Source organism: Halichoeres trimaculatus, unplaced genomic scaffold (genome assembly GCF_033239565.1).
Source record: "Halichoeres trimaculatus isolate MK-OKI-2021-1 unplaced genomic scaffold, fHalTri1.1 fHalTri1_scaffold_12, whole genome shotgun sequence".
NCBI classification, from domain to species: Eukaryota; Metazoa; Chordata; class Actinopteri; order Labriformes; family Labridae; genus Halichoeres; species Halichoeres trimaculatus.
Genome location: NW_027437190.1, coordinates 25,000,553 through 25,021,507, shown reverse-complemented (window position 1 = coordinate 25,021,507; position 20,955 = coordinate 25,000,553). Strand labels below are relative to the sequence as shown.

Below are 20,955 nucleotides of genomic sequence, written 5' to 3'. Positions count from 1 at the left end.
AAAAAACAGAGACATACTCTTAGCTCACAAATGTGAGCAAATTCAACGAGGATAGAAATAGCAAAAAAAAAAAAAAAAAAAGACAATACATTTTATATATTCATATTCAATTTGGGATTCAATACAATTACATTACAACCCATGCCTTTACTTTTCAAAAATGATGATCATATTTTCAATCTGTGCCCATCATATTCTTTTCAATAACTTGGGCCGACCTTGAAACGTGACGTCATCCTTTACGCTTTTGATAATTTTACACCCAGAGTTTGGTTTTCAGAATTCAACTCTCACGCGCACTTACTTCAGATGCAGCCATCTGATTGGTGAACTGTGTGGAGGCGGCGCGCTACAGTCTGCCTGACAGCCAAAGAAGAGGCCACAAAAATACCCATGTAACCGAAACGGAAGTAGACAAGCTGTACCACTGTGGGGATAGGGGCAAGTCAGCTTGTTTCACACGTGCTTCTACTGCAGTGAAAACGTGGATCTGATGCTTCGTAAACAGAAGCTGGAGTCGATAAAACTTACAACGAGCTACTAAGATTCTTCACCTTGGGGGGGGGGAGGCTTCCTTCTTGTCCAGTAACGTGTGGTAAGTTTGTTATTAATTTATAATATACAGAAGGGTTAATATTTCAGGTTTGGGGGGTCAAACATGCAGAAGCTTTCAGTTAACCAAACATCTGGAAACTAAAACAAATCATTATAACCAACTTAACCAACATACCATGTTGTAGCAATGCTGCTCTTGAGAATCCTCGGGTTTCAATGCTAAACTTAAGGTAGCATAAATATTAGTGTAACAGCGCTGCATAAATATGTGCGCTCAGTTACTGATCATTAAGTTTGGCAATATACCACAGCTATAATTTCTGAGGACAACATGACCCAATAATGATCACAGGTGACTGTCCCAGTTTGGCGCGCTGGTTGTGTTGTTAGTATTTCCCGCCAAGTGTTTATTATCATGTGACTATTCAAAATATTTAATCTGTGCTGCTGGTTGTAGATTAGCGGGTTTAGATGCGTCCATACCAGAGAGGTGTATTTATAGATGTTCAGAGTAATTCAACTAAAAAAATGCTGTCTGGTTTGTTGTTTTCAGACTTGACGTGCCATTATGAAGTACATCCTGGTTACTGGTGGCGTCATATCTGGTATTGGCAAAGGCATCATTGCTAGCAGTGTAGGAACAATCCTCAAGTCCTGTGGCCTTCATGTGACAGCCATTAAAATTGACCCATATATCAATATTGATGCTGGAACCTTTTCACCTTATGAACACGGTGAGTTCATTCACACAGTGCTTATTATATTCCATGTATCCTTGTTATTTATTTATTTTGGTTGAGCTCAGCAGTTTATAATAGACAAAATGTGATTAGCAATCGCCATATGAAAGTGCTTTTTGTTTTAGTAAGCAAATCACTATATTTGTATGGCATTCAAATCTTTTACTTCATCAGCCTCATGACAAAACAATGACATTTCTCTTGTGTAGGTGAAGTTTTTGTACTCGACGACGGCGGAGAAGTGGATCTAGACTTGGGGAACTATGAGCGTTTCCTTGACATCCGTCTCATCAGAGACAACAACCTCACCACTGGGAAGATCTACCAGTCTGTTATCAACAAGGAGAGAAGGGGAGACTACCTCGGCAAGACTGTGCAGGGTGAGTGCTCAGATGCTAACATTTTAATCCTGCAAACTTTTTCTAGTAGAAGTTTGGTGCCTGTCATTTTTTTCCTTTTATGTAATCTTTTTTGTGATATTAGATCATTTGATGGGGTCCATATTTTTACTGACTCATGTTTCGTACATACTTTTACAGTGGTACCCCACATCACAGATGCCATCCAGGAGTGGGTGATGAAGCAGGCCAGGATCTCGGTAGATGATGATGGTGTGGAGCCACAAGTTTGTGTCATAGAGGTCAGTTGGCCCTGGATTACATTTGAAGAAGTAGTGTTAACGCTGAACATGCACTGGATGTAAGCTGAGTGGGAAAAGAAAAATTGGTACTTTTCAGTATACAGCAGGGAAACTCCTTCAGTGTGTGCTCATAAGAGGGTTTAATAAAGGATAAAATCATACAGAAGAGAACTAAAACATATTTCTTAAATAGTGACTCCTAAACATTTCTTCTCTGTAAGCCTGATTCATTCAGTTATAAAATAAAAAACAGTCTTAACAGTATCATTTGTTTTGTTATGTCAGTGTAGGTAATTATTTTAAGCTAAGTTGCATTTTAAAACTGTCAAATTATGTTATATAGAGATAGTTTCTTAGCCATAAAACTCACAAAACAGAAATAATGGTTTCCACAAAGGATTAAAAGTAAGCACTCCAGCACAGTCAGACATTCATTTATTTTGGGAAAATACAGGCAAGGAAACCAACAAAACTCTTTTTCTCAATTGTTTTTTGGTTATTGTTATTTTTTCTGTAAAATCCTGTTTCTATGTCTTTTTTATGTCTTTTCTATGTCTACCTTTTAGTGTCTTTCAACCATTTTCAGTAATACCTCTCAAGTGAAGCACGAGCTGTTTGAACTGAACTTTGCTTTTCTGCCTGGCCTCCAGCATTTCTTTCTTTCAGCAAACATCTCAACTAGCTCTGGCAGTATTACAGCTCAGAACAGAGTGTCATGTTGAACTTTTAAAGACTGTGTCAGTGTTGTGTAAGGGCCAACGTGTTTCTTCACGTGTACAGTTCTGTGATATCAGCTGATGTTTTTGTATCAACAGCTGGGAGGAACAGTGGGGGACATTGAGAGTATGCCCTTCATCGAGGCCTTCAGGCAGTTCCAGTTTAAAGTGAAGAGGGAGAACTTCTGCAACATACATGTCAGCCTGGTACCACAGGTGTGCAATGTTACTGTTAACACGCAAATCAAAATGTGCAATATTTTTGTTACTGATGTTGGTATTTCGTTTAAACTAAGAAATGCAACTTTGTTCTTACTGAAGAGAAGCAACTGCAGAAAAAAAAAAAAAACTCACATTCCCCCAAAAGTTTGTTCAAAAATTCAAGGTGAACTGTTTTATGTCTCTCAGCCCAGTGCCACAGGAGAGCAGAAGACCAAACCAACCCAGAACAGTGTCAGAGAGCTCAGGGGGCTGGGCTTGTCTCCGGATTTGGTGAGTGGAGTGTGATTCACGTGTTTTTTGCTCTTCATTCTCGCCTGAACCCAACTTACAACAGGCCAAGTCGCTACTCTCAGTTTGGGATATGCAAATTTGCAATCTATGATTGATGGCTATGTATCATCAGATAGTGTATGCAATGAAATGAAATCTGATAACAATCTAAGATATAAGTCAAGAAAAATTGCTATTCCCTTATCTTATTAAAGAGGTACATTGACTTTTTTTTTTTCATCTTGTCAGATCATGTGTCGCTGCTCAACGCCTCTGGAAACTGCTGTCAAAGAGAAAATCTCCATGTTTTGTCATGTGGAGCCCACACAGGTAAAATACTGTCCTTCAGTAACAAAACTTTGCCTACATACAGCATGGTGCTAACATTAATTCTACATCTGCAAGCCATGGTATTGATCTTCCAAAATTGGTGCTTATTATCGTAAATAAACTCTACTCTATCCTTGAGTCAACAAATAAAGCTTAACATCAACATGGTTTCCTCTTGTTTCCAGGTGATCTGTGTCCACGATGTCTCCTCTGTCTACAGAGTACCCCTGCTGCTGGAGGACCAGGGGCTTGTGAGCTACTTCCGTGAGCGGCTCAACCTCCCTGTCGTGACGAGACCCAGGAAAATGCTCACTAAGTGGAAAGAGATGGCTGACAGGTGAGTTTTTGCTGCTTTTGAGAAGCCTCTGGTAACACTTTATATGAACTACACACTTTTTAGCAATAGTTAAGAATAAGCTAATACTTAACTCATCATCTGTAAAGTACTGTTCATACATTAACCCTCGTTTGTCAAGTACAAACACAGTTATAAATGTTTCATTAATGATAAATTACCTTCTATAATGAGTTCACTTAATCTTTGTCCATACTGTATAAATGATATATTCACCAATTACAAATGAGCGATTTTGGTGACTATGAACCAGTTACTAACCTAAAAATATCTCATATTTACTGTGTTTTACATATTGTGTCATTTACAAATGATTTTATATAATCAGTGTTTAAATGTTAACGTTTCTCTTTATATAATTGATATCTAATGTTTAATTTAGTTTAGCCACTATAAGCACTTGAAGTTTGAGATTTTTTAAAATTCAGTGGCAGAGTATTTTAAGTTTATATAAAAGAATCATTGTGGTGAACATGGTTTCATACAGAGGCTGTTTCCTTTTAAGAAATACAAGTTTAAGCACATGTGTTATCTGTTTGTAATTCTGTTGAATTGAAATCTGTGACTTGTATGTTTGAAGGTGCTGCTGGTCTTAAACCTCGTTAATAAATGCTTTATAAAGAAAAATAGTCTTCACTTTAGATCAGCTCACAAAACAATGAAAAAACAGAGTCATTGTGACCACTTTAATTAATCATGATTCACTCTGTAATTCGGTGTTCGCTAACTCTTACTGCATGTCAGAATCATGTAGTGGTTAATAACTGGTCCATAATGACCGTAATGGCTCATTTATAATTGGTTAATCCATCATTTATGAAGTATGGACAAAGAGTTAGTATACACATTGTAGAAGGTAATTTTTATCATTAATAAAATATTTATAACTGTGTTTGCACATGATAAACAAACAAGGATTAATGTATGAACAATGCTCTACAGATGATGAGTTGAGTATTAAGTAATGCTTGACTAATACTAAAAGGTGTGTAGTTAATATAAAGTGTTACCAAGTCTCCTCAGGCATCTTGTTATTTATTTTTTTTAAGTTGCCACAAACTTAGGAGTGTCAAACTTAAAAAAAAATAGTCAGTAAACTACATCTTGAAGAACAGTCATGTTATGATTTGACCATGCACAAGATGAGTTATCCTGAATCACCACCTCCTCTTCTTCTTTCTCCTCTCAGATCTGACCGGCTCTTGGAGAGTGTTTCCATAGCACTTGTGGGGAAATACACAAAGCTAGCAGACTCCTACACCTCTGTAATCAAGGCTCTAGAGCACTCAGCCCTCGCTATTAATCACAAGCTAAAAGTCAAGGTATGAAAACATTTCTCAATTTTAAGGCTCACTTCATCACTTTTTAGATCAACCATCTCTCCTCTGTTGTGTTTCATCGTTGTCGGAAACACTTTTTAAACTGTCATAATGGCAACATTTGCCCATATTTGCATGGTATTGATCCTGTTGGCCATGATATTATGCTATTTTTCCAAATGATGTGTTTTTTTATTTCAGTATATTGACTCTGCAGACCTGGAGAACACCACTCTGCAGGCTGAGCCAGTGAAATATCACGAGGCCTGGCAGAAGCTCTGCAGCTCTCAGTGAGTAGACAAACCTGGGGGAGCACAGGTGCCGAGCAGCTTGGAAAATGATGCTGGATAATTCACAGCAAAGTTTAGTTTCACGGAGTGGTGGAGTATTTTTATGTGCTCCACTTGAGGGCAGCAGAGAGCTGTCGCTCAAGGGGTTTATGTGGCTTTATAAAATTGTCAGTAACTCTTGTGCTCTGTTGAAATTCATAAAACATCATCATGGTTATTTCACGTCCATGGTGTGCACCAAAAGTTAATAATGCAAAAAATGAAAGTAGAAGTTTGTAGGTCCTGTAGAGGTTTGTCTTTCCTATCAGAGTGTGAGCAATTATTTCTTATCAAATAGAATCAGAAAGTTTAGGTCAAGGACTAAGCATAACAAAGATAACATCAAGAAAATGATATTGAGGCTGGAGGGTGCAATTAAAAGCCTTTTTATTGCCTAAGTGAGAAGCAACTACACTTCTTAACAGTCATCACCTCGATTACAGACATATTACTGTCACTACGATTAATACTGTCTTTAAAACAGAGTCATAACACAGCTGTCTAAGTATGAGTCTGCTTATCTCAACTGTTTCCCCTCACTCTTTCTGCTCAGGGGTGTGTTGGTACCAGGAGGCTTTGGTGTAAGAGGAACAGAAGGAAAGATTCTGGCTATCCACTGGGCAAGAAAACAGAATAAGCCTTTCCTGGGTAAGACAGATTCACTACTACTTTGTCACTTATTCTTCTTTATTATGTTTTATTGTTGTGTTTTATCCTGTGTAAACAAACACAAACCAGACAAAGACTAGTCATAAAGCATGATTCCTCCTGTGGGTGGCCCGTTCGTACAGATAATATATTAATTTGTGGTATACAGCTTCATACTTGCACCACTGTGGATAAAGCCACTGAATTAATAGCCCTAGTCTGCAAAAAGTAATTTGTGGCTTGGACTTTATCTTTTGCTGTTGTAAGACACTGAATCAACGTAGGTGTAGCTAATATTCATTTAAACTAATGTATGAACAAGCATTCCATCACTTTACCTGGGCACAATGGTGAGGCTAAGAGCACTGTGGGTTTCTAATAAGTTGAATAACCATCAGCTAGCATCATAGTGTGATTCTTCTGCATAGACCATGAATTTGGTAAAATACAACAAAAGCTTTAGGGAAAAGGTCATGTTGTGTGCTAGATAATTAAACTAGAGTTGAGTACCTAGTTACTGTATTTTTTTGCAATGTGTGAAAATTTATGCAAGCAGTAATGAGAAACAGAAACTGTTTTCACAAACTAGCTCCGTTCATTGAATCCTGAAGGGCATGGAAACTCGTGCAACCAGTCTTTGTTTTTTTAGGCATGTAATCTAGACATAGTTGTAAAGCAGTGTTGTCACTTTGACATTATAGAACGTTTGTAAAAATAAAGCTCAACTGCGTCTGCATTCAGCGTTCAGAGCTAACGAAGGAGTCCAAAGAGAGGTGAAGGCTGTTTATAGCCACTGTATAATCATATGCAAACATGGCAGTGTTAGTTGTGTAAGTGTTTTGCTCAGCAGGGATCTTGTTGTCTTTCTATATTTATGAATCCTTACAATAGCACTCATTATGCAAGAATCCTGCTGCTCTTGTTTTGTGCAGGGGTGTGTTTGGGCATGCAGCTGGCAGTGTGTGAGTTCGCTCGCAATGTTCTTGGATGGGAAGGTGAGTTAGGGACACTGTTATAACACATTCCATTCCTATGGTTTCTAATTAAATGGGGATAGAACCTCAGACCTGATTTGAGCTTTGATCAGTTTTGGCTTATCTTCCTTCAGATGCCAACTCCACAGAATTTAATCCAGAGTCCACACACCCAGTGGTAGGTTATCTTTCTCTAAGGCGCTCATATTGCAACATATCAGCAGAGTTTTTACCAGAATGGTTTTAACCTGCTGTGTGATCCTGACAGGTGATTGATATGCCAGAGCACAACCCAGGGCAGATGGGCGGGACAATGAGGCTTGGGCAGAGGCGGACTATTTTCAAATCCAACACCAGTGTGCTGAGTATGTAACCGTTCTTTAAACAATGCCTTTTTCAGTCCATGTGTTGCCTTTTTAATCACACTGCATGTTAAATTGTTCTAGGAAAACTGTACGGAGATGTGGATTTTGTCGAAGAGAGGCACAGACACAGATTTGAGGTAGACACCAAAACAAAGCTCAATACTTTTATTTTCTTGCTGAAAGAAATCTGCCAGTGCATGATGCAGAGAATAAAGTCTCTCCTTTAAATCTTAATGCACTTCATTTTTTTACTCACATCTAGTGTTAAAGTATTTAAGCATAACCTCACAGCCTCATTTCTGAAATACCATCTCTGAATCATTGACCCTTTGCTCATTTCAGGTGAACCCTGAGCTGAAGCACCACTTCGAGGAAAAGGGTCTTCAGTTTGTTGGTCAGGATGTGGAAGGAGAGAGAATGGAGGTCATTGAATTGAGTGAAAAGGGTGAGTGAAGAGGACTCACAGTCTGTCAACCACAGCTTGTTGAATACAACCTCTCTGTCGAATGTTCTTTTGCTGCTGGTTTGAAGCAGCTCCTCAAGCTGACCTTCACTGTATTTATTATTATTGTAGCTGTAGATGCACAATATTGATTTTTTTAATGTCTTTTAAAACCAATTTAGGCTGATGCTTATATAACCATACCATCCATTTTCCATTTCTCTCATGAAAAAGAAAACGTGTATTTAACAAAAAAAAAAAAAAATTTGATACTACTAGAAAGGATCTATGCCTTCATTTTGGATTCACAAATGGCCAAGCATTTTAGCACATAGCACATCTCTTAAAGAAGCTGAATGTTGCTCAACTTGGTGGAGGTCAATGTGTCCATGTCTCTATTTCAGATCACTGTTACTTTGTGGGGGTGCAGTACCATCCAGAGTTCACCTCAAGACCCATCAAACCCTCTCCCCCATACTTCGGCCTCCTTCTAGCTGCTGCAGGAAAACTCCAGAGCTACCTGACAAAGGGCTGTCGCCTCTCTCCACGGTGAGCTCTGACCCAGTGATGTGTTATTACAGCGTTTTAGGGTGTAACTTTGAATGCAAATACTGGATGCTGCTCCTGATGTTTATAGGTTCTGTGTAATGATAGTTTTATCTTTGCTTTTGGTTATAAATTAAAGTATTATTTCAGCATTTTATACCCATATTTTCAGGGTGAAGTATTCCCTGATTCCAATTTATAAGTGCTTCTTTTGGGAGTGGTATCAAATCAAGTTTAAATACGTAGAATATGCTTTTCATATTAGATCTCTAAACTGACTCCAAAGATGGAGTTGAATTAAGTTTCTTTTTTTTCATCACCTAAGTGTATAAAGTATTTACTATGCATGATGGAACGTAGTCAAACTTAGCTGACTTGTCAACATCAATGGAAATTTACAAGCCTATTTTTATTCAGTGTCATAATCTACCCTCATATATTATTATGCAATGTAATTCCATCAAAACCCCCATGGGTATTACAGCTGCAGTTTACTGGGACACTTTGTCATCAATGCACCCTCAATCACAATAAAGCTCTCCCTGTCAGGCATTACTGCTGTAATAGACCTTTTATGAATTCATCTTTCATTGCAGGGACACTTACAGCGACCGCAGCGGCAGCAGCTCTCCTGAAGCAGACTTCTCCGAGCTCAAGTTCCCCTCTTTGTCCTTCGACTAAAGCATCACTTTGTGTTGTGTTTGCGTCATTCATGCAGAAAAATGCAAGGCTCAGGAAAAAAAACGTGAACCCTCAACTACAAACTCAATACTTTTATGAGACAGATTTTACTCTGAATACAACGAGATGTAGATATTTTATTTTTGAGAAATGAGTTATTGTGCAGAGGGTAAATGGATGTTTTGCTGTGGAGCTTAACAGTTGGTGCATATAGGAAAGTGCTCCTCTGGGAATGTAAGAAAAGATGTGACAAAAGATGCCAAACAGTTACCAGGGGATTTGGGTTGAAAATGTTTCCTGTGTCCAACAGTCGGGTATATCATTGATGAAATGTTGGTTATTGTCTGTCTTAAAAGTGTGAGTGAAGGGGTTTTCTCCTACCATCCTTAATAATACACCTACCATCCTTAATAATACACTCATTCAGGGTTACTACACAGTAAACACTACAGTTCTTTTGTTTCTGTGTGCTATACATGGTTTTTATTCTGGTTAGATAAAGTTTATTGTCTTAATATTATCCAATAACATATTTCATTTGTGCATGAGTGTTTTAAGTTGAGCACTTTTAAGTTTTATAGTTCACCAATCCAGGTTGCATAAATTTTATGTTTGAGACCTTTTGCCTGCTGACATCAACAATAACTGTTTTGAACTCAATCGACTTTTACTGCCATACCTGACCCAGAACTTCTCAAATGAATCATGCTGATGCTCAGTTATCTGACAATCCGGGGTAATTAAAGTGACCCCATGAGGTAACCGTGTAAAGTGAAATAAAAAGCTCAACAAAGGGAAACTGGTGTCTATCAAGCAAAAGTAAGACCTGTATTTGATCTGTGAGCATCAGAAGCAGCAAACTGTGGATGAAAAGCGTCACGCTTCTGAGTTACATTTTCACTTGAAGCTAGTGCACTGAGTGATATTAATTCCCATCCGTACAGAAATGCTGCTGATGCTTTGATTAAGCTGTTTGTTACCCAAAATGTCTGAAAATATCATATTTTTGTATTTATGAAGCTCAGATGCATGTGTTTGTTGGTTCTGAATAAATGTATTTTTCTCCCTTCTGACAGTCTGCTCTTTGTTCTATTCATGATGACAGTCATACCAGAGAATTAAAAAAATGTGATCATACTCTTACATCTTCAAAAGAATGTGAAGCACTGTCGTCACTGATAACATGATTTTAAGAGCCGTTTGGTGTTCTGGACACACAAAACAACTTGCTGAGCGTAATTATTCAGATAGAACACAGTGTGCAGCCCCAAAAGGGTTGAACTTATAATGGTACCCTTTGGTCAGGGGCGTATTCAAAGTGGCCCATCTTAGGGTCTGAGTGGCCACCCCAAAATCTTTAGTACGTTTGGCTATTTCCCCCACAAAGGGAGGCTGGTACCAAAACTACCAGAAACCACATACACACCAAGGCAAAATAAAAAATGAGGCAGAAATAAACATGTTTACAGCCTGATTCAGAAATTATCCTCAGTCTGAATACTCACCAGAACTCAGCGGTTGAGAAGATGTGAAGAGAGGCACACCTTACCTGACAGACAGGCTGGTACCCTATAGTTGTTTGAGTAAAGGTTGAAAGCCCGCCACTTGAGTCAGTGATTCCAGTGGGGATGATCAGACAATAGGCTTCAAAACGCTGTATCAGGGACAGATTGATGACATCACAGATATTACATACTGTATAATAACACAAGCTACACAGGTGTTAGTCCACCACAAAGTAAAAGCACATAAATATAAGTATGAGTTGATATTAAATGTTTACTAAAAGGATGAAAATAAATGTATTGCTTGCTACATGCAGCTGTGAAAAGCTCCTTTAACTTTTGATCATCAACTTTTTTTGTGAATCCAGATTTACAGCTCCTGTGAGGAGTTTCAAAAGACTTGTAACCATGATGCCTCATTATAAACCTAAAAAAAAAAAAAAAAAACAATTTCTTCACTGTAATTTAAATGACTGTAATGGCAGCACAAGTGTAAGGCAAGTCAATTGTAAGCTGAGAAAAAAAAATTTCCCCCTCAAATAGATGTTTAAAAATAATAAAATATACTATCAAAGACTGTTTATGATGCCATTTTTTGTGTTCTTTTTTACAATAATAAAAAATATACACACACACACACGCGTACAACAACTGTATAAATTTTTGTTTAGATAGGGTTAATGATAACAGAAATGGTGAATAAATGGTACTGATTTGTGTCAATGCACACCCTGCATAATTCTGGGCCCAACCTGGTAAAAATAGTCCTTGTCCTTTATCTGAAAAATAGAGATAGAGATAGATAGCTCTGGTTTCCTGTAACTATGTAAACAAACCTTTTCACAGATAAAACATAAATGCATGTCAAAACCTATCCCACAGATTTAGAAATTTTGCACTACATGGGTGTCTTTCATTTTTTTACTTTCCATCAAAAAAGCTACACAGACAAGTTTTGGGTCAGCTGACTTGTTGTCCACATTCTCAATCTCCCCTCAGCCTATTTTTGGAAACGGATCACACATCATGGGCCTTTCCTAGCATTTCCCAGGATTGTACAGCTTTATTGTTAACAGCTTCCCCTTTTCAGCCTGTGATCCTCACCGGCTACTAACAAGGTCGTAAAGCGATAAGAATTGTTGCAAATTGCACAAGTCAACAGTTGCTTTCTCTTTCTAGGATTGTTAAAAATGGCATGTCTTTGGGAACTTGTGACAGCAGGAAGCTGTGCTCTGCGTTTTGATATGGCCTTATTTGACACCACTTCCTTAAATCCTCCTCTCCAGCAGCTGGCCCTCCCTTTCTTCTGCAGCCCTCCCTGCGTCCTGTGCTCTTGCCCCACCTTTTGTCAAGTATCAACAGGCAAACTTTACAAGTCCACACCCCTGCACTCACACATTGACTGCACACTCATGCCCATGCTTACAGTAGCATTTAGTAACTAATGAGAACTGCAGCGATCTCCTGTTTTTGGGCACAGATCTTTTGCCTGCTTTAGGTGATTGGACAAACCTTCATGGGAATGAGAGTGGAAGAGTTGAGCAGCTGATATGTTTAGCACAAGGGTTTGGGATGACTGTAGACAAAAGCTCTTCTGCTGATTGTGAGATTCATAAGGAGTGGCTGCTGTTGTTTCTCAACATTTGGAGCATCAAAGAAAAGACGGTGCGTGGTTGGAACCTGGTTTGGACTTGCTAGCGTCTCACAGGTTGGTTCGCTTTCCTTTAATTTCCAGGCCTCAAGGCAAAATCTAGGATGCTCTTCTCAACCCTTTTTTTGGACTCCCATATCTCTTCCTAATTCCTTCATCTACTTCCACGTACCCCTGAATCCCTTCATTTCTTCATCCCTCTTTCCCCGCTTCCAGCGACAATGGACCTGACATTGTGGCAGTACCAGTTCAGAATCATCATGCTGGGGGATTCCACAGTGGGGAAATCCTCTCTGCTGAAGCGCTACACTGAAAACTTGTTCCTGGAGTCCATCAACGAGACAGTGGGTGTAGACTTCTACGTTCACTTCCTGGAGGTAGAGCCGGGCGTGCGTGTGAAGCTGCAGTTCTGGGACACAGCTGGACAGGAGAGGTTCAGGTCAGGATGAAATCTTTTTTGTGACATAAGGTCTAAGATATCCTATCTCCTGCTTTTGTGCCAGACATTGCTTCAAACCCCCTGAAGGGTTTCTGAGTTTTGGATTTTTTGCACCCTGATATATCCTAAAAGAATCCTTTATACACCAGACCTCGTGGAAAGAGTCTGAGTTGCTTTTTAAAGATGGTAAAACAAAGAACGCTTATCCCAGACTGAATATTTAAAAAATATGATTCACATGCATGTAAATATACTAACCAAATATACCAGCAGCAGTTATTCTATTCACACCGCAGCTGTGCAGCAGTGTTTACCCAAGCAAAGGCTGGCAATCCACCATCACAAGATCAGTGTGTAAAGAGATGCAGAAAGTGCCTGGCTTAAAGTGGAGAAGACAGATCTTCGAAGAGGCACTATTCTTTCAGCTCAGCAACTTTTATGAAAACAACCCAGCGTTACATACTCCATTCTGTCTCTAAATTCATTATTTCCCTCCTCCAGTTGAATGAAGCGTAACAAATTGCAAACTGTGCCTGTTTGTGTGTACCGCCTCTCTTCACGATATCTGTAGCCAGCTAATCCCACATGAGTCAGCGAAAAGCTCAGCCAAATCGGGTTTATTTTCATGCAGAAGTGTTGGAGTGAAGAAAGAACTTTCTACCAGCTGGCTGCTGGGAGAGTGAGCCTTTGCTTTGGTTTAAACATTGAGTGACTCATGAGAAAACTACGCACCTCTCGACAGCTCCAGGATTGGGGTTAGAGAAATGCACATTTGTTATCAAGTTTCTTACAAAGAAACAGACTCTCTGTCAATCAGCTTATCTTAAAAAGCTCAACTCGAACAGTGCAAAGAATCAGCTGATTATTTACTCACTAGAACGGGAAGTTGGTAGCAAAGTCTGAACTCTGCACAACCCTTTGAGGAGGTTTTTTCGTGGGTTGAAATTCAAACCTCTTTGTTCTTCTTCATTGAGTTTCTGCTCTTTCCCCAGGTCAGTGACCCGTTCTTATTACCGCAACTCAGTCGGAGGACTGCTGGTGTTTGACATGACCAACCGAGCCTCCTTCAACCACATAAAAGAGTGGCATGCTGAGGTGTGTGAGCGAGTGCAGCCTCACAGGGTTGTGTTCATCCTGGTGGGCCAAAAGAGTGACATGGACGCTGAGGGAAACAGGGCCGTGAGTCGAGAAGAGGCTGAGAAACTGGCTGGACAGCTTGGGGTGCCCTACGCTGAGGTGTCTGCCAAAACGGGCCAGAATGTGAAGGAGGCCTTCGAGCTGCTCACTCGGCGGGTCTACCAGGCTCTGATGAGTGGAGAGGTGGAACTGCAGGAGGGCTGGGATGGAGTCAAATGTGCTCCACAGTCTCTGCAGGCACACAGGGCCAGCCTGGCACAGCTGGACACTACCCCAAAGACCTCCAAGAAGTGCTGTGAAAAACTGTGAGGCATATCAAGAGACACTGAGGAGTATAAATGCATCGTTTGCACCTTTGATGTGAAGTTAAAACTGGATTTGACCAATTATTATGTGACGGTTCTGTACCTTATATGTAAATACTGAGCAAAGATTTAACTTAAAATGTTTTGTGTGATTTATGTTTCTTGAAAAGAAAGCAGCATGGTCATGGTTTTACCTATAAAACCACAAATAGATAAAATAAGGAAAAACATTAAAGGAAAAAAAAAAGAGGTTCACCTCTTGTAATTTGGATTTGAGTCTATATTCCCATCCAAATTATTATTATCTACCTTATATTTGATCCCTTATCTTCTCATAGGACCACCAGCTGGTTGACTTTGTTTTTGTAAAATGCTTAGATGGATCAACTGCTGTGGGATTTACTCAACGGGTGTTTATGTCTCTTACTTTAAGCTTTATCATCAAGCAAAACCTGTAATTTCCTGATTGTTTTGTTTGTGGCCAAAAGCTGTGGAACAGCTAAACTTTGAGTTTGCTACTTATTGGAAAGTGTTTTTATTCTAACAAACTAAACTACAATGACAAATCAGTTAAATATTACCTGCAACTCATCAGCTTGGTGAGCCTGTTAATGTTTGAATGCTGGTGACAGCATTTAGCTCAAAGTGTGCCCTACTGCTGCCTCACAAGCAGCGTCACAAGCGTAAGTATTCTTTGTATGAAACATGTCTTGCTCATAAGACTTTAAAAAAGTCAACACAGCGGTTTACTCTCTTGCCTAGGCAAAACGTCTGTTCAAGGCAGGAAACAGCTTTCCCTTCATTCTCATTCTGCAGGAAATGTGATGAAATCCTCTGATAGAAGTTTTGTGAGCTTAAACTTGTAGAGTGAATAAATGAACTTAAGGGTCACAAGCCTAATAGGTCTCAAAACATGCTTGAAAAGTTGCCATATGAATAAAGAATGTTGTTTTGATACCATTTTTCTCTCCTGTATCTTTTTTTTTCCTCTCCAGGAACCCAAGCTCTGCTCAGAACTCACATCAATATTTTGGGTCATGACCTTTTATTGATCGCAGTAACTTTTTGGTTTCATGAAAGGAGTCACAGAATGATAAAAAGGGAGATCTGTTTGCATCCAAAGAATACACCCTTCTCTTCATTTCTAGACTGATGTTGCACACTTTTGTCAGTATTATTCAGCTCATATTTGGTGGCAGTTTAAGTCCTTTAGCTGACGAGAGCATTATCACAAGAGTCATCTGTGATGCTATCTTTTTGGTCTGAGGATTTTATGAACAAGGCTTTGTTGCATCACAAATTACTGCAAAGCATCCTGCAAGTGAGTGATTGTTTTGGGGAGCTGTTGTTGAAATTAATTAAAATAAAACTCTGGAGCACTTATGAATTATGCTCATTTGAATTGATGTGGCAGGTTTCCATACTAATTACCATTCATTTGTCTGATGTAGAGCCACCCGTGTTTCTGCAAGTAAAAGAGACAATTTATTTTGCCCCTAAAAGACACTGAGATTAAAGATTCACTGTGACAGGATCACTTTTTTCTGTTCTGATTGGATTCTTGGTAATCTATGATTTAACAGCTACTGTACTGATGAGATTTCATGCTAAATCTTTGGTATCCACTTGAGCCTTCATTTAAAGTTTAATCATTGTCAATTACTATCAATACTCTTGCAACAATGAGGATTTCCACTTATTAATGTTGTGTATGGATATAGCAAGCCACTCTCCAATGGACAGGTATACACTAATTTAGCTTCATCTCAATTCTAAAGTAAAAGCCTTTCAAATCACTAGATAATAGATCTGTAATGAGTGAGTAAACTAAGGATTAATTGGTCCATATTGTTTCTTTTCAGATAGCTAACTCCATTTTATCTTGTTTCATCACCATGTAACATCAGTTGTCCATTTCCCTCCCATGAATATGTGAAAGGTAAAAAGATGCAGCAATGACATTTTTCAGTAACTATTTATTGACAAAAAAAAGTGAATGGAGTCCTGCCAGGCTTAGCTTAATGGCAACAAAATATAACCAGAGACATGACTTCTCTTTTGTGATAGTGCTGGCAAAACACTCAAAGGTTACGGGGTTGTGACAGTAAAAATACTATCTAATAATAACAATGGCAAAAAAAACAACCCAAACTATTTTGTCTTAATTAGTCCCCAAAAACTCAAACAATAAAAAAATTCAATGGGCAAAAGAAAAAAAAGAGAACAGACGATACACAATGTGAGAACAACTTCTTAGAGTAAAGTCTTGCTACTTTTTGGTTGTCTTGCGGATCAGCGCCATTCTCTGAAAAAAAAAATAGGGCAAACATTAGACCACAGGTTAAAAAAAAAGAAAAGTACTGTCACGTCAGAAGAAAAAAAGCCTTTGATTGCTAACCTGTTTGTGAGCCTCTGTAGTGCAGGCCTTCTTAAATGGTCTGATCTCATCGGAGCCGTATCCAGGAATCCACATGTTCCACTGACGCTCTGAGAAGAGAAGGGTGATGAGTCAGCAGAATGCATCAACTATATACACAGTATCAACTAAACAGGACTTCCAGCACACTCAAAATAAGATCCAACAGCTTTTAAATCTTGCACTGCGCGTTGTCTCTTCTTTGTTTTAAGTCTTGAAGCAAAATATTTTTCAATGCCAAAAATTGTTAATACCATTGTCAGAAATTTCTTGCAAAGCTCTTTGGTTTTTCGGGCTGTTAATGTTTGCAGCCTCAAAGAGAGACAGATTAAACTAAGCAGAGAGTGGAAGCATGCCAAGTTTTAAAAATAAATATTTCACACTGGCTGATTTTTTAATTTTCTCTCCAAAACAAGCATCTGTGACTGCTTTCATGTTGACGTTTTAAAGTTTCAAGACGAGTGCTTCCCAAGATCATCAGTTTTTTTAAATGCACAAAAGTCAAACAAATACTTTTTTCATACTGGGCTTTTATATTGATATGTAGTTTCCTCTCAGCTTTAGCCCACATTTGTGGATGCACAAACTGTACTCTGGAGGGCCAAGACCACCGCCACCTAGTTGGGTTTTTAGTCTTGTCCTTTTTGCATGGAATTTTTTTTCTACATTGTCTGAATTTTTAAATAATATCATGAACTGCAGTTGATGAAATTTTTAAAGACTTTTCAATCTTACACTGGGAAACATTTTTCTGAAATTGTTCTGACCGCTTACACAGTCTGAAAGAGTGTTGAACCTTCCCTTTTGACATCTAAGAGATTTAACCACTCAGTTTTTCTCTTCCTAGGGATGCTATGAACCTTATGCAAATCAACCACATTAGATGAAAAAAATATTCTTAATTTTAAGCATTACTTTCATTTTTTGTTGTCCCAATTTTTAATTTCAACATTTGATAAATTATAACATTCTATTTCGCCAGCATTTTGAACAGCATTCCATCTTTTTAGAAATTGGAGGTTGTGGTCACATATTTTCTTTGAATTAGGAATGAAAAGGTTTACACTAGAACTGGGCAGAATGAGAAAAAATTTATGTCGCAGTATGTCTTAATACTAAGGCAGTGTCCCGGTATGTCACTGCATTTCTTTCATTCAGCGTTGCACATGGAATATCTATGCCATATTAAACAATGCGTCTCTTATTAATTATGCACACAGGTAATCCGTTTAGCACAGAATGTCAGTGGTTTACTGCTGTGTCGCGTTCCCTCCTCACTCCCCTGTGGAGGATTAAAAAAGGTGCCCAATGGCGCACGAGAAGAAACTGTGGTCAGGAGAAAAGAGGTGTCTCCTGCTGTGAGCACAAGCAGGGCAGGAGGGGCAGAAAACAATTGAGGAGACAGTTACTATTCTTTTCTTTTCATGAAACCTGCCTCGAGCAGATGACTCCTCAATCTTTTTCTAACTCTTCTGGCCTGTTTCCCTTTTGCTCACAAAAAAATGACAGTCCCGAATCAGACAACCGTAACGCCAAACATTTGGCCTGCTTTACAATATTTTTTTTAAATAATAGGTTACAAGCTAAAGGATATTAGGGACTGCAATAGTTAATATCAAATACAACAAGACCACACCAACGTACCAAGATGTAATTGGACATCCTTCACCTCCAATGTGTTAGACTTGCGATGCCTTGCCAGTTGGCAAGCTGCTGTCACTACACTCTCTATAAAATCATCTGCAATTTGTAGCAGCATCTGAGAAGAGACACAGTTGTACACAACACAATCATACTATAAAAATTCAAATCTATACATTGTATCATTTGACATGGACATAAAAATGCCGGACAGACCTCTTCAACATCCTCATCCAGCTGCTCATTTGGATCAATCTCTCTGACCAGGTCCTGTAGCTTCTTCTTGCTGAGCACCTGGAAATCAAAAGATGGATAGTCAAGATTCAGAAAAACTAGTATGCAGATGCTTGGTGACACCGTTAATACATATGTTGTGACCATAAACCCACTCTTAAAGCTAAGTGGGTAAAATGTAGACTAACCTGGGATCCCTCTGGACTACTTCTTCCAGCAGCACCGGGGTTCATAACCTTCACTGCAGTTGTGGTGCTGTTAGCCATGCTGGTGGCAACAGGAAAAGAGGAGGGACTCTGGAGATTCACGAGAGGCAAAATGTTGTTCTTAGTTACTTGTTGGTCCTTGAAGGACTCTGAGCTGGAAAACGATATTGAGGATTGTCTTCTACTGGGACCACATCCGTAACCCTGGAAAAGAAAGTCAGGTGTGAGACATGAGTAAGCATTGTAACAGGAACAGGTTGGGATACCTATCACGATAAGACAGTCCTTTGTATTGGGACCAAGGTGTCCCACTATTAACATGTTAAGGTTTTCGTGAAGTGTCCCGAAATAACGTCTGTGATGATTCGGCGCTCTATAAATAAAGAATGATTGATGGATTAAAGGAAAACAACTTGAATACTCAGAGAAAACTTTACCCAAAAGACCCTTTGAGCTTACACGACAAGTGTCAAACAATCGATGGGTTTATTACACTGAACAGTGTTAGCACTGGGACTCAAGCAAAGCACAAACTTAAAACTTTGTTCTAACTTGTAACTTAAGGGTTGAACGTACTTATGTGACCTTTATTCTACTCTTTCCAATCATGTTGTTTGTTTGGTACTGAACAAGGCAGCTTATATTCGTGTTTGTGGTATTAAATGTACATTTTGCGTGCTTCCTATAATATCGCTACTGAATGATCGCAGTATTGAAGTGCAATAAAATGAACTGAGAGTTCTGATTCCTTAGATTATCGTTTTTAACATTGTTATTCTGATTACTAATATTGTTTTCAGTTCGAATGAGCTTCACATCACGGTTACGTTTAGCAAGCACTCATGCATGAGCTTGTTAGTCCAAAACGGGACCAACTCGCAAAGGAAACAAATAGAGCTGAACAACAAAACAGTAATACGACATATTAACATGACGCATCGCTATTAAGTGGCCGTGAAACTCCTAGGATAAACACATACGGGTAAAATACAGACTCTGTCATAGTGTAATGCGCTAAAAACAATAGCAGCTATCTAGCTTTGATTTGTCCGATCAGGCTAACATTAGCAGCTAACGCGGCTTTGCTCTTGGATGTACCCGCATACTCGTAAACCGAACTGTTAAAGGAACTCACCTTAAAATGCAAACACTATCTATCCATGTTTCAGCGTCGCTTCGAAGAAAATAAGGCTTCCTGTGACCAAAAGAGTTCCCAAATATGACTCTGCACGGTCCGAAAATCACCAGAGACTGTCCCTTTCTTCCGCTTTGTTAATGTGTACATCCGGTCGCTGGTTAGTCCCACTTACTGCCATCTACTGGAATTGTTATAAAATACACTACATTAACACAATGGATTTTGTAAGGTGAATAATTAATGCAGATAACTAATAACACATTCACATAAACACACGTGTGAATTATAGTCTATTTGAAGGATTTCTGTCCTTGCAACCGTAATGCTTCAAAGTGGAAATTAGTGCAAAGTTGAAATTTAACATTAAGTGGAATTATTATAAGTAGTGAGAGGCAGACAGATGTGGAAAAAAACGGATCATTTTTTGCCTCTAAAACATGATCGTGAAACATGTAGATGGTGAGCACAACAAAAGTCAGAGGAAGTGATTCTTTCTGTTTTTATCTACTTTTAACTTTAATATTTGGTATTTTCAACTTTAGCTGCTATTACAACGACACATCCCCCTGGTGTAAGGTCAGCATATTTCCTGAGAACTTCAACAGCAGTGTTATTCCATCATTACTTCTGCAACTCAAGCCAAAGGCTTTCCCCTGAATGTAAAATATATCTGTCCAGTTTACCTCCCAATTACTCGCCCAGATTTGCTGGATCGGGTTGAAGTCCAGACATGGAAGAGCACTCCTTTATTTTCAATGTTCCTTTTATTAGGAAATGACCAAATGGTCACTTAAACAAAAAACAAGTGAAACCTCTTGATTACCCTAAGTGTTCTAATAAATTTTGCCACCACACTGTATGTCTAATATTAGGTTATAGATTGATTAAGAAAATATGAGTAAGAACAATGATGGCAGGTTTTCTAAGACGCATAAAAATGTTTTCAGTATTAATGTGGAGATGAAACTGAAGCTAAGTATTATGCTAAGTATTATTTTTCTTTTTTTAAACTTACAAGTCAGTTACTGTATTATCTTAAATGAAAACTACTAAAATCTTCTTGTTCAACAATGTGGCTCTGTCTTTAATTTTTTTTTTTTTTTTTTTGAATATTCTAAACAGAACAATAGGCTACTGTGCAGTGTATGTAG

General features: G+C 38.7%; 3 protein-coding genes across 3 annotated transcripts; 2 read left to right on the top strand and 1 right to left on the bottom strand.

The window, feature by feature from the left end:
- Nucleotides 1-390: 390 nt before the first annotated feature.
- On the top strand, nucleotides 391-10,183 carry LOC141801212 (CTP synthase 1-like). Its single transcript, XM_074684181.1, has 18 exons — nucleotides 391-595; nucleotides 1,109-1,289; nucleotides 1,505-1,675; nucleotides 1,835-1,935; nucleotides 2,751-2,867; nucleotides 3,060-3,143; nucleotides 3,393-3,473; nucleotides 3,659-3,810; nucleotides 5,018-5,150; nucleotides 5,349-5,437; nucleotides 6,030-6,124; nucleotides 7,057-7,119; nucleotides 7,233-7,276; nucleotides 7,367-7,463; nucleotides 7,545-7,600; nucleotides 7,806-7,908; nucleotides 8,310-8,454; nucleotides 9,048-10,183. Exons 2-18 carry the CDS (start codon nucleotides 1,124-1,126, stop codon nucleotides 9,130-9,132), a joined length of 1,782 nt encoding a protein of 593 aa, XP_074540282.1. The 5' UTR covers nucleotides 391-595; nucleotides 1,109-1,123; the 3' UTR covers nucleotides 9,133-10,183.
- A 1,850-nt stretch (nucleotides 10,184-12,033) lies between these two features.
- On the top strand, nucleotides 12,034-15,076 carry rab42b (RAB42, member RAS oncogene family). Its single transcript, XM_074683899.1, has 3 exons — nucleotides 12,034-12,345; nucleotides 12,505-12,727; nucleotides 13,720-15,076. Exons 2-3 carry the CDS (start codon nucleotides 12,510-12,512, stop codon nucleotides 14,171-14,173), a joined length of 672 nt encoding a protein of 223 aa, XP_074540000.1. The 5' UTR covers nucleotides 12,034-12,345; nucleotides 12,505-12,509; the 3' UTR covers nucleotides 14,174-15,076.
- Nucleotides 15,077-16,280: 1,204 nt separating this feature from the next.
- On the bottom strand, nucleotides 16,281-19,959 carry taf12 (TAF12 RNA polymerase II, TATA box binding protein (TBP)-associated factor). The gene is made up of 6 exons (XM_074683711.1): nucleotides 19,802-19,959; nucleotides 18,649-18,870; nucleotides 18,443-18,520; nucleotides 18,230-18,344; nucleotides 16,568-16,656; nucleotides 16,281-16,474 (listed from the first exon to the last, which is right to left on the bottom strand). Exons 2-6 carry the CDS (start codon nucleotides 18,724-18,726, stop codon nucleotides 16,439-16,441), a joined length of 396 nt encoding a protein of 131 aa, XP_074539812.1. The 5' UTR covers nucleotides 18,727-18,870; nucleotides 19,802-19,959; the 3' UTR covers nucleotides 16,281-16,438.
- Between the last annotated feature and the right edge of the window lie 996 nt (nucleotides 19,960-20,955).